At 42.3% G+C, this 12159-nt stretch overlaps 1 protein-coding gene across 1 annotated transcript in view; it reads right to left on the bottom strand.

Moving 5' to 3' along the window:
• LOC308378480 (piezo-type mechanosensitive ion channel component 2-like) overlaps positions 1-12159 on the bottom strand; it is a gene marked incomplete at its 5' end in the record, with an annotated part of 111520 nt that overhangs the window by 72931 nt on the left and 26430 nt on the right. Inside the window, one exon of the mRNA XM_080855416.1 lies at positions 5422-5547. Within this exon, the coding sequence (XP_080711542.1) occupies positions 5422-5547 (126 nt within the window). The remainder of the gene's footprint in view (positions 1-5421; positions 5548-12159) is intronic.

Here is a 12159-nt window from a genome sequence, read left to right as displayed (position 1 = left end):
TAGCCGCTTTCATCCCAGGCCCTGCCCAACATCCCCTCCGCTCCGCAGTAAAGGGCCGCTTGTGCTTGTCTTTCCTCCCAGGCCTCAGAGGGGTCATCTGGCTTCAGCGGACACCTTAACCTTTTTTTTCTCTGTCAAAAAATAAAAGCAAGGGATTGGTGCGGTCTGGGGTAGGGAAGACAGATTTATCCCCTGCCTTTGGGAAGGAGATGCCATTTTTGGCTGTGTTTGTCACACAGAGGCAGTTTAGAGATGCCAGCACAAAACACTGGGAGTAGTGGATGATAAGGACAGTGCTGCACATCCTCCAGCTAGTACATATCCCACAACTTTCCACGGAGATGTTATGAAGCCTCACTCTCAACTCTAAATATAATACGACGTGAATAAATAATCATCCGCATCTGCAGCAGTGGCATGTTTGTATGGGTTCTAATGGCTTGATGAGTGCATGAGTCCTTGGTGTTTGTGTTAGCAAGGTTTTTTTTTTCTCTGGCAAATATTGAAACAAAGGAAATGGTGTTGAACGTTGAACAATCAGATAACCTTGTTGGTGCGACGGAGTGCTTCTTGTTTGTGTATTAGCTTCCTAGAAAAAGAGGCGTGTTTCCGAGGGGGATGGCTGACGAAGAATCTGTGGTTTACAGTAGACTTCATTTATGTGTTCACCACAACTCAAAATGAATCATAAGATTGCTTTGAAAAGATATATTTATTAGAAAAAAAGAATATTGCCCTATTGAGATGGAGGAGGTAGTTGTCCAAGCACCATTTCTATTTGTGCACTTCAGAGCAGTATTTGGGATTTGGGCTAGCTTCCATTCTGTTGTTAACAGTCCCCCGGGGACAGTTGAATGACCATTTACGCACATAAATACACACACAACTCATGTTCCATTTGTGCACAGAAATACACACACAACACATGTTCCTTTTGCACACAGCAAAACAGCTCTCCTTTTTAACACACGTTTAATGATAACGCCCCCCCCCCCCCCCCCCCCCCCCACCTGGCCTTGGGCCCAGGGTCATCTGTACCCTTTGACCCCCTGCTGACGATGGGCCTGACCCTCAGTGACGTACTGCAAGCCCTCCACAGTTGAGCCAAAACAGATCTGACGCTCGCGCGAGAGAAAATAATCTGGAGGGCTGTAACTCAATATAAAGCCAATTACTCCGAGAAATTACCAGCGTCAGTGTGAGTAACACAAGAACGTCTACAGTCAAACACACACTTGGACTCGGAGAGTCGCGCATGAGTCCTGTTAAAAGCCCAAACGCGGGTGCTAATTACACACGCTGTCATTCATAATAAGGCTGCAGAGAGGTTCAGCTCTGTGTGCCTGGCTAAAGGAGAACTCTGACAACTTGTCCAAATGATGAGTAGCATGCGATTATTTCGGTACTGTTGTGAACTTCATAAATCTTTTTTTTCTGGTAGTGTGGTAGCCATTGTGGTGGTGAAGGGTTGTGTGTTTAGAGAGCTAGTAGTTGCAGCAACTCCCTTTGTTTTATTATTGTGTATTGTTACTGTGGATTTCTCATCTAGGTTTTAGATATGTATAAAATAGTATAACCACAACGTTTTGCATTGTATTGTATTAAGCCTTTCAGATAGAGTTACTGATAGACTACTGCTCTTCTCTTCAATGTTGTGGTCAGTACCTCAGTACAGTACTTGTATTGTGTGTTATGTATTTCATGATATTTTTGATGTTCATTATAGAGCAAGAGGAAGCTCACAAGGTATTTGAAAGGTTGTTTAGAGAAAGAGAATTAAAGGACCTTTGTGGATACAGATGCCTATACATACACAAACATACATACACACACACACACACACACACACACACACACACACACACACAAAAACACAGACACAAACACACACATACACACACACACACACACGCGCACACACACACAAACACACACACACACACACACACACACACACACACACACACACACACACACACACACACACACACACACACACACACACACACACACACACACACACACACACACACACACACAGACAAACACTCACACGGTTCCACACATATGCTTCACACATGCTTTAACTGCCCCGTAGGGACCCTGCGTCCCTGAGTCGTGACCTCTGACCTGGTCAAACAGATCCAGACAGTGAGTCGAGGGATCCAGAGGACAGCTGTGAGGGCCTGGCCCAAGGAGTGGGTGGTAAGGCCTGTTGCTCTGCTGGGTGGGGTCAGTGGAGAAAGGTCACATTCACTCACATTCACTTCCTCAGCATCCGTCTTATCACCCTGCACAATGACCTCAATGAACTCCTCCATCTTTCTCACCTCATGGGCTTTTCATAAAGGGAGCATTGAGGGAGGCATTCTCAACTTGTTGTGTTCTGTTTAAGTGTGTTTCTTCTTACAGATGTGTTTTACACACTATAATCCATTATAACTACATAACACATACATTTCTACATACCACACTTAGCAAAACTGATAATGCTGTGGGTATGATGTATATCATGGCAGAGACCGATTGTTTCAATAGGCGATATGACATAAAACAAATATCATGCTAATTTCATACTAATTTATAGGGTCGTCAAAATAACGTGTTAATATTTATTGATCACATCGGATGGGCTAAGAAAATAGTGGAATGTGTTGTGGTAATAGTTAGCTATTTCTCCCACTGTCCTTTCGATGTGGAGCTAGCATCAATGTTTGAGGCTGTATTGGTAGTTGGATTTTAGATCTACAGCCTACAGCCTGGAATTATTTATATACATCCCCTTCCAAGATTTCAAGCTCAAGCTTCAAGCTACTAGCATTAAATCAACAATAATTTTTCTTGAAGGTTCAGAAGTTTCAAAGTATCACTTTAGCACTATTGTTTTGAAAAATTATAAATATCATCAATACTCAAAATGATTTCTACCTTGTATGTGTTATTCATATAAATATATTCAATATAACATACAAAACAAGAGCAATCAGAGATTTCTGACCTCCAGCAAGGCGGTACACAAATCCGGATCCAGAATCCGGATCCAGATCCGGATCATCCTGAAATTTTAATGGGGCTGTCCCAGGACCGATATGCACCTCTTGTGAAAATTTCAGAAAGATCCGCCCAGTAGTTTCTGAGAGATCTTGTCCACAGACAGACAAACGGACAAATAAATAAATAAATAAATAAATTAACGGACCCGATCGCATAACCTGCTTGCTGGAGGTAACAATCACAATTAATCACAGTATTACCTAATTCCTTATTTACATACCTGATTTATATTTTGGTCGGAAAGAGTTTAGCAATATCAATATTGGAAAAAATGTCATTAAATTGCCCAGCTCTGCTTTTAGATGTTGAGGAGGTAAAGATGTGTAGTGAAGCTTTGGCTTTTCAAAGGATTTTACAGCACATCAAATCTTAACCAGAGATCAAATGTGACATTTCCCAAGCTTTACATGAGTGCTTTTAATTAATGTTCCTTTGCCTTTAATGTTCTTTGAATGCAATTAACTGAAACTCCATTCACACATAGGTGGGGAACTTTTTCAGCATGACTTACCAGGAATTGCTTTGATATCACTGTTTTGCTATTTGTATATCTACTTTTTCTAAGACAACAATGCAGACAATTACAGTCTGCAATTTCCAATCCCTCACGCTCTATCTCCTCTGAAAAGCCCTGTTTTATGTGTGTAGTCAGTGAGGGAGGGATTCACAGACACATAAACTACTGAGGTAAAAGCCACAGGTTTTAAATGGCGTGGAACAGGCAAGTTCAGTGAGACTTTTTTTCTCCCTTTTTTTGGGCCTTGAATGCCAGAAATGCCTTACGTAAGCGCTGCTGAGCAACACCTGATGAAAACGTGCACTGTCATTTGGAAAGTATTGTTCCAGCAGGCGTAAACTCACGTACCGAGACCTCTCTTAAGGCTTAAGCCCAGCTAATGGCATTTGTTGAGTTCCAGTCTCTGTTGAGTGCCAGTTGTTGTCTTTGGCCCACTACAAACACAGGCTCTTTTTAGCAGAATATGCCGAAGCAAAAACGTGGTCATTAAATTACAAAAACACACACACACACACACACACACACACACACACACACACACACACACACACACACACACACACACCTGGCTGGGTTTGAAAGGGCTTGAACACAAACATTTGATTTCCTCCACATTGACATTCAAATACAGTAAATCTTCTTTTAGCAGTGCTAAACCTCTTTGCTATGAATTGAAATGAGCCTGTTTGCGCATTCAAACGCAACAGGCTCCAAGTACGGAGCTCGTCCTTGTCATCCCCTCCCAGCTGGCTACTGTTTTGTCAATTCAACAAATGCGTTCACTCATTTAGAGGTCTACGCACTATGCAATACTTAGAGGTCCTCTTGCGGGCGATGCATTCAGTTCTTGCTCCAGGATAGATATAATGGTAAACTTGAAAAAAAGGGCTCCCACATAAATATGAAATGGTATGCATAAATTCTGTTGTGGATTTATTACTGTCATTCATTTTCTATGCTCTCAGCTGGGGTTTCAATGGCCCAAGACCATTTCCACGAAAAGGGTAGTTAACGTGGGCCTTAACACAGTGGAGTGTTGTGCAGTCTAGACTGAATTTACGGTTCCACCCCACAGTGACGTTAGAGAAAGACCAGCCGATGTAGTGGCTCTCACGTGAAATCTCAATCACCAACAGAGGACCCCGGCATCATTTGCACATTTTTACAGTGGAGACGGTCGAGCCAGTGCTTTTGAATGCTCTTCTGTCTGTTCTGTCGGGATGGGAGACTGGAGCTCGTTTCTCTCTTTCTTTCTCTCTTTCTCCTCAGTTCATTATATGTTTATCCCCATCTTGAGTGCAGATGTTGGGGCTTATTGCTACTTGGAGACTGAGCAAGTAAGAGAGCGAGAGAGAGCGAGAATGAAAGCGTGTGGTGTGTGCCAGTTGTGTGTGCAAACTCTCCTGTACTTAGGCTCAGGCCTGGGGCCATTGGCGTACTTTAGGGGGTGTTGGGGTCTGTGTGCGTCGTGTTGTGGGTGTGAAATGTAAGTACGTCATGACCTGAAGGCACCCTCAGGCACTAATCAGTACTCTGTGCGTTCATTTGAGGTGGGCCTTGTGTCGAAACACACTCAGGGCAAACCTTAACTTCATCCTTCCATCATAAGACTGACATCACCATGCCATATACACGTCATAACAGACACAATATCCTGTACGTATCTGTCATAACAGGCATGTTAGTATAATTGGTAATTGTCATGACATTAACAAAATATCATACTCTTACATCATTGTACATTTACTGGAAGTGGTGAGAGAGTCAGAAGGAATTTTTGAGAAGACTGACACAAAAGGCAGACTGATAGTCAGAGTGCAGCGACACACATTAAGTGATTCTTTACTCACAGTTGAAGTTGGGCTCAATGCTCTCTCCCGCCAGCAGACTGTTGATGGTGACTTGGTAGACAATGTGCAACAGCAGGAATGTCATACTGGTGAAGCAGAGGGATTTCAGCAAGCGCCCTGTGTGGCCTGGGGGAAGAACAGCACAGAATGGGACTGTGAGACATGACGGTTACTGAGGGTGATGTCTAGAATGAAACGCCTTGACGTGAAGTTTTGGTAGCACTGACACTACATGTAACCAATGGGGGAAGCACCAGTGTGCAGTGTGTGTGTGTGTGTGTGTGTGTGTGTGTGTGTGTGTGTGTGTGTGTGTGTGTGTGTGTGTGTGTGTGTGTGTGTGTGTGTGTGTGTGTGTGTGTGTTTGAGAGAGAGAGTGTGTGTGCGCCAAACTGCTATTCTGAATTTGTCTGCCAGTGTATACTTTAGGCAGCAAAGTCTTCTTTGAGAAATCACTTTGCTGTAACAAACACTGTAATATGGTCTTCCAGCACCTACCAGCAAATATATCAGATTTACCCTGTATAAGCCAGCGTCGTAACAAGATAATTGAATTTTACTGCCTGCCGTCTAATGTTCATGGCTGTTCCTGTTTTCCTTGGTCTCCATGATAACCATGTCGTTTGAGGGAAATCCGACATTTCTCTTGTCAGGGTGAAAGTTCACCCAGGTTAACCTGTCTGTCAGGTTGGCTAATAGGAAAAGCCTGCTGTAAGCCTCCCCCATCAGTACAAGTGCTGCAGCACTGTAGCGCACAACCAGTCTTCTATGCTTTGGCAGACAGGCAGTAGTACACACACACACACCACTGATGTTTTTGGCAGCCGTGCGGCCATCCGTCATGAGAGAAACAACGTGCGTGATATCCAGACAGTCTCCTCACTGAGAAGACATGCTCAGTGAACACACATCAAAGTTTGCATTTTTGTTTTGTTTATTCAGATGGTTTTTTTTTTACATTGTATTATTTTTTTTATGTCGAAATGTTGGCATGGGAAGATTGCTGAGATTTACAGAAGATCGTGGGCGGAATTAGAAAAAGAAGATGAAGACCGCAATTATTACTATTTTTCTGCTGAAAGGCACTGGGAAATGTGGAGGAGCACAATCTCTCCAGAGAGACCATCTCCTTCTTCTAAACATCCCAGGGAACGACTATCCTCAGAAATCTACGGGGAGCCCTTACTTCTAGTGTAGTTTAAATAAAAGCTGTGATTGATGTTTAATAGTGACGCAGTTAATAGCGCTGCTGTTGAAAAACAAAAGAAAATGTCTTTTCTGAGCGGATGTCTCAGGTCCAAGTAATGTGTTGTTTACGTACTCCTCATTGGAGGAAGAAGACACGGGTCAAGCCATGTGAAATCAATTTGAATGCTGCTCGCCAATATCTTATTTTCCAGAAATTTGGAACGAATATCATCTGTTTGATTCAGAGTGATTTTCCACTCCACAAACATTTTGAACTGAAAGATTTGGTATGATAGCAAAACAAAATGGTGTGTAATTGTTTGTGCCATTGTAATTTATGGATGAAATATATAATTTGCGTCTTTTATGTTGCCCAACATAAATTCTCGATAATCACAAAATATCAGGAACATGCCTAACAGACACAAAGCCAAAACGTTTAGAGATATTTTTTGACAATGGCTTTGTCCACATTTATTCCATATACTTCCATGTGAGATCAAACACAGTTGTGCTTCTCAGTAGATTCTGTTACATCAATTCCCTTTAGAAAGGCCTGTGCCAACCAGCACTGGGATGAACATGCCCCATCCCGAGAAAGCTTTGTGGCTACAGCCATGGCATAGAAATGAGAACAGCGATGGTATAATGAAATAACATTATTTCCCTATACCCTATATATTTTAAAACACTTTTCCCCTTGAAAATCAAGTATATGACTTTTGACATTTTTATTGTTAAAAAAAAACATATTTTTCTTAGGCCTGTGTGTTCTATGTCTGTTTTACACATTGTGTGTTACCATTCATCAACATCAACAAATGCAAGAGCCACCATTATATTATTTTAAACAAAGCAGCAAACTTTGTCTATGAAAGTGAAAAGACTGACTCACAGTCGAACAATGTATACTTTGAAAGAATACAAATCCATTGAAAATCCATTCAAAATAATAGAGAAAAAAGAAAATTGCTGATTGAGACCATGTGTGAAAATGGACACTGCATCCCAACAGTAGCTGGGATTTTCTGGCTGGGGGGGGGGGGGGGGGGGGGGCAGACCACAGCCCCTCTAAACACCTTCAGCACTTTATGCCCTCACCCGCTGGAGGCTAACATACAGAGTTCTATGACTTATAGCACAATTTTCTTTTTTTAAACTTGGTGTAAATCCAAGGCTGTCACAACAAAACTGTACAAACACGTTGCTCACTGATTAATGAGTTTGTTTGCTTAGAGTGTCATTGAGCAAGACATGTACATGTACATAAAATCATTTGAAATGAAGAAATAAAAACATGGTCAAGTTAAAAAAAATTACTTGAGAGAAAATTATTTGATGGTAAAGAGGAGTAACAAAGCATGTGAAAAACAGATGTTCCTAAAATGCTACAAAAATCCCAAAATTACAAAATAAACTTCATATTACCTGTGGCTTAAAGGATCAGATAAGTTATTTCCAGGGCAATACTTTTAAAAACTGAAAGATTACTTGGAGAATGTAATAAAACTAGTTAACAGTGGATAAACTTGAAAAGGGTGAGCTGCCAACTGAAGAGTCAGTTTTGAAATCTTTTGAACTTGTCATGAGTTGTCATGGTATTCTTTGGACACCTCAGGCACAAAGTAAACTATAAGGACCACGAAATTGAGAAAAGAATTGTAAACGTGTTATTCAGAAATGAATTATTAGACAGACTTAATTTGCCAGTGTATTTGTTACAGAATCTGTAAGTGTGATAACAACCATTTGAAATATTTTAAGATTGTTTGGTCCACATTAACGAGTGCATGCTTGCACACATACATTAGCACTTACATCAATTAGCAATGTGTGCAATACAAACCTTAGGCGTAAAAAATACTGCCAAGTTCCTGTATGTTGATAACAATGGGTTACTGTTATGAAAGTGTTTAACTAGTCTGAGTATGGAGCACAAATGTATAGTTCTTTGACAGAAGCCATCTCTGTTAGAGATTTCTGCCTATAGCTGCCTGCAGAGAATTTAGTCAAGCATGAGCTGGTAAATGAAAACCTGGTCCTGCTTTATTTTATTTGTTTAATTCATTTCTGATTTCATTCTGGCGTACTTGAAATGAAGTCATATTCAATCATTTATTGACTTGGTATGTGTGATTAAGTTGGGCATGCAGGGGCTGGAGTGAGGGACTGTGCCATGCACTGAACTGAAGCCATTAGAAGGACCAGGAACTTTTTAAAAAACACCACTGAGAATAAGGCCATCTGTGGCAGAAAGCCGAGACTGGTACAGGAAGCACAAATGCAAACCAGATGTGTTTGAGATCCCGCCGCAGACAAAAAAACTACGTGTAGGCATGTTTCACATCAGTTTGTGATTTTTTTCTCTTTTTGTTTAGGGCGAACCCTTGGGTCTGTTTGGTCTTGTGTCTGTCCCCGGCACGCCTGGTCTTGCGTCTGTTACCTTAGCGCTGCGGTGACAGGATAGAGGTTGCCATGCTTGTGCGTGCGCTTTGCCCTCTTCTGTTCAGATGACGGAGAACCGTGTTAGCAGGACGAGGAGGTTAGTGAGACACAGTACTCAGGCTAGCCCCTTGAGCTCAGTTTCTGGGGCTACCACGTGTGCCAGAGACCCCAGCGCTGTTATCCAAATTGTGAAATTTCATCGTCTTAATCGCATTTAAAGACTGTCCCCTGGCGAAAAAGCCGCTTGCCAAAGGGAGGGGGAGGGAGCTGGTTTGCTCATTGAAAGCATCCCCAGACCGGACCCTTGGCTTGTGTGGGCAAGTGACTATCAGGTTGCAACTTGGCTCCCGTTTTATGGCACAACGTGAAATGTGTGCTGAAGAGCGAGGCACGAAGCATGTTTTCCTGTCTGTGTGTACTGCCAAGCCAACTAAACAGCAGTGGTAATGCACCGGTGTCAATCATCTCCAAGTCTAATCTCATCATTGCTTCCATAAGCTCCAGCACATACTGATATGGAGCCTAAATCCAATTGGGAGTTCAATACTGGCAGTAAAGGTAGAGAGTGCTAAACAGATTAGCAGGAAGATAATGCACTCACTCCACAGAGCTGCCTCTCAGGTAATTGATTTGAGTCAATTCATTCTATGACAAATAGCATCTTGAGTGAAGATCCAGCTATGAACTATCCAGCTATAGTCTACATGACATAATTTGCTGTTGAACTACCAACGAGCTTGGGGAGAAGGGGTTTCCTACAGTTACGGCTCTTCAGGCTTTTTTATCATATGTTTAAGAAATCTTAATTTAAAAGCTAGACCTAGTCAGTAAGTCAAGAAACCGTTTCACCATGTCACTGTTTCAGAGAATGTGACAACACCTGGAAAATGACCTCAAGAAAGCGTGATGTGCGTCAGCTCACTTTAAAACAGACGATGTTTTAGTGAAACTCCAGGTTTGAGTTGCCTTAAGCTGCCTGAAACAGGTCAGTTGTGAGGCACAAACATTTTTTTTTTTGGTGGCATATAGTGTTATTTTCTGCCCACTTCTCAATCAAGCGCAGGTAGTGAGGGAGACAGAGCTGGACATAACTCAAAACTCCAGCTAAACATTTTCATCCATCAGCAATATAACCCCCACTTCTGAGTTAGAAGGAGAGATATAAAGTTAAATATGCAGGGTAATTCACAGCATACGATTACTTGATATAGTAAAGTTCTTATACAATATTAAAGAACATTAAACTGCCAAGTTGGGGGAAAAAATTATAAGGTGGCAGCCAACCAAGCGTGGCGTGGGCCAAGTATTTGACAAAGGTCAAACTGCAGCGTAATTAAAAAATGCGGGGAATACTGCATGTGAAATGGATTCTGTCTAGACTACCGTCTCCATTTCCTGAACTCGAGAGGTAGCATGAGGTAGCAAACGGGCATTAATTGGACTCAACCAGTGCATTAACATTTCCTTCTCAAAACAAGGCAGAATTACTACTCTGTCAACTGGACAGGGTCATTCCTGCAAGCACTTGCAAGGAACTTATCAATTTTACAATTATTGCAATTTATGATGTCCATTTTGTACCAGTGCCTGAGTTTCGTATAACCTGAAACCCTTTCAACATGCCTTGACATAAAAAAAAAGACAAACGAGAAAACTCCAAATTAACGTGTTTCTCTTAGGCGGAGTGCAGTGAAGTGTTGGAGGTTTTTTATCTGCACTAAGTAATTTGCTTGGCTCTCTCTCCTCCCACAGAACCTAGTTTCACAGGGATGGGAGTGGGAATGATACAGATATGGCCACAGCTGAATGCCATCTTAATACCTGACAAATCTAGGCTGTCAAAGAAACTAGCATTCAACTAACCTCTAATTAACATTTTATAACATGACTCATAAGCCAGCTATGCCCAAAGACACCCCTTTATGTCTGTCTGTGTGTGTGTGTGTGTGTGTGTGTGTGTGTGTGTGTGTATGCTTGTCTGTCTACCTGAGTGTATCTGTGAATGAAAGAGTGTATGTATGGCTTGGTGCAAACAAGTACATGTTTGTGTGTCTATGTGCATGAATGTGAACGTTTCTGTATGTCTGAGAGTTGCAGTGTCTCTATGAATGTTTACATGTCTGCAAGTGGAACCATCTTTGTGTGTGTGTGTGTGTGTGTGTGTGTTTGTGTGTGTGTTTGTATGCCTGTGAATGGAAGGGTTAGTGTGCATAAAAACATGTATGCATGTATGTATGTTTGTATGTGCGTGTGTGTGTGTTTGTATGTCTGACATCCAAAGTGTGCATGTACGAATATCTGTGTGAAAGTGTCTATGTACAAGGATCTCTCTCTCTCTCTCTCTCTCTCTCTCTCTCTCTCTCTCTCTCTCTCTCTCCTCTCTTTCTCTCTCTCTCTCTGACGTGTATGTGTGTGTTTGTAGATGGTTGACTCATTCAGGGGCTGTTTGGTGAGGCTGTGTGTGTCTTGACCTCAGCAGCTGCCAGGCACCATCATCAATAGACAAAGAGCGTCCCGGCAGCCAGCATCACCCCTGGAATCCCCCCAAAAGACTCAATTATTCCCGTAGTAGACAGCGAGGCAGCACTCCTCACTCACTCACTCACACAATCCCACATTCACATTCCGCATTCCACATTCTCATTCCAAACTGCGTCTCTTCTCCCCTTTCTGCGCTTCCGAGGAGAACCATTTCTTATTAAAGGCCTGGGTTCCGAAGAAAGAATGCAAACAAAATGAATCTCGAGTTAAGTTGCCTCAGCATTAATAAAGGTCAACATGAGAACTTCCTAGAAAGAACAAACAATTTACAAAAAAAAACGTACAAAACTGTTGATATGAACACTAATTGGTGCCCGTCAGCTGGTGAATTGCTCCACCGACACAGTGCTTTCAAGGCACCTGCCCCCTGAAGTGCTTGGCCTACAGTATTCTGATGGGGACTCACTCCAGCAGTGTGCATCAGCAGCCACCTGAACGATGTGACAGCTGCCATTGTGCACCAGTGTGCTAACCGGACATGGAAAGGTGGGCAGAGGTGGGCATACAGCCCGTACTGCACTTGAACCAACATTAGCCAAGGCGTCTGGTTAGAGGTTGGGTTTGCCA

The sequence above is a fragment of the Sprattus sprattus genome (assembly GCF_963457725.1).
Source record: "Sprattus sprattus genome assembly, chromosome: 17".
In the NCBI taxonomy this organism is placed as follows: Eukaryota; Metazoa; Chordata; class Actinopteri; order Clupeiformes; family Clupeidae; genus Sprattus; species Sprattus sprattus.
Note: the sequence above shows the minus strand (reverse complement) of the source record. Positions and strands in the feature narration are given on the sequence as shown.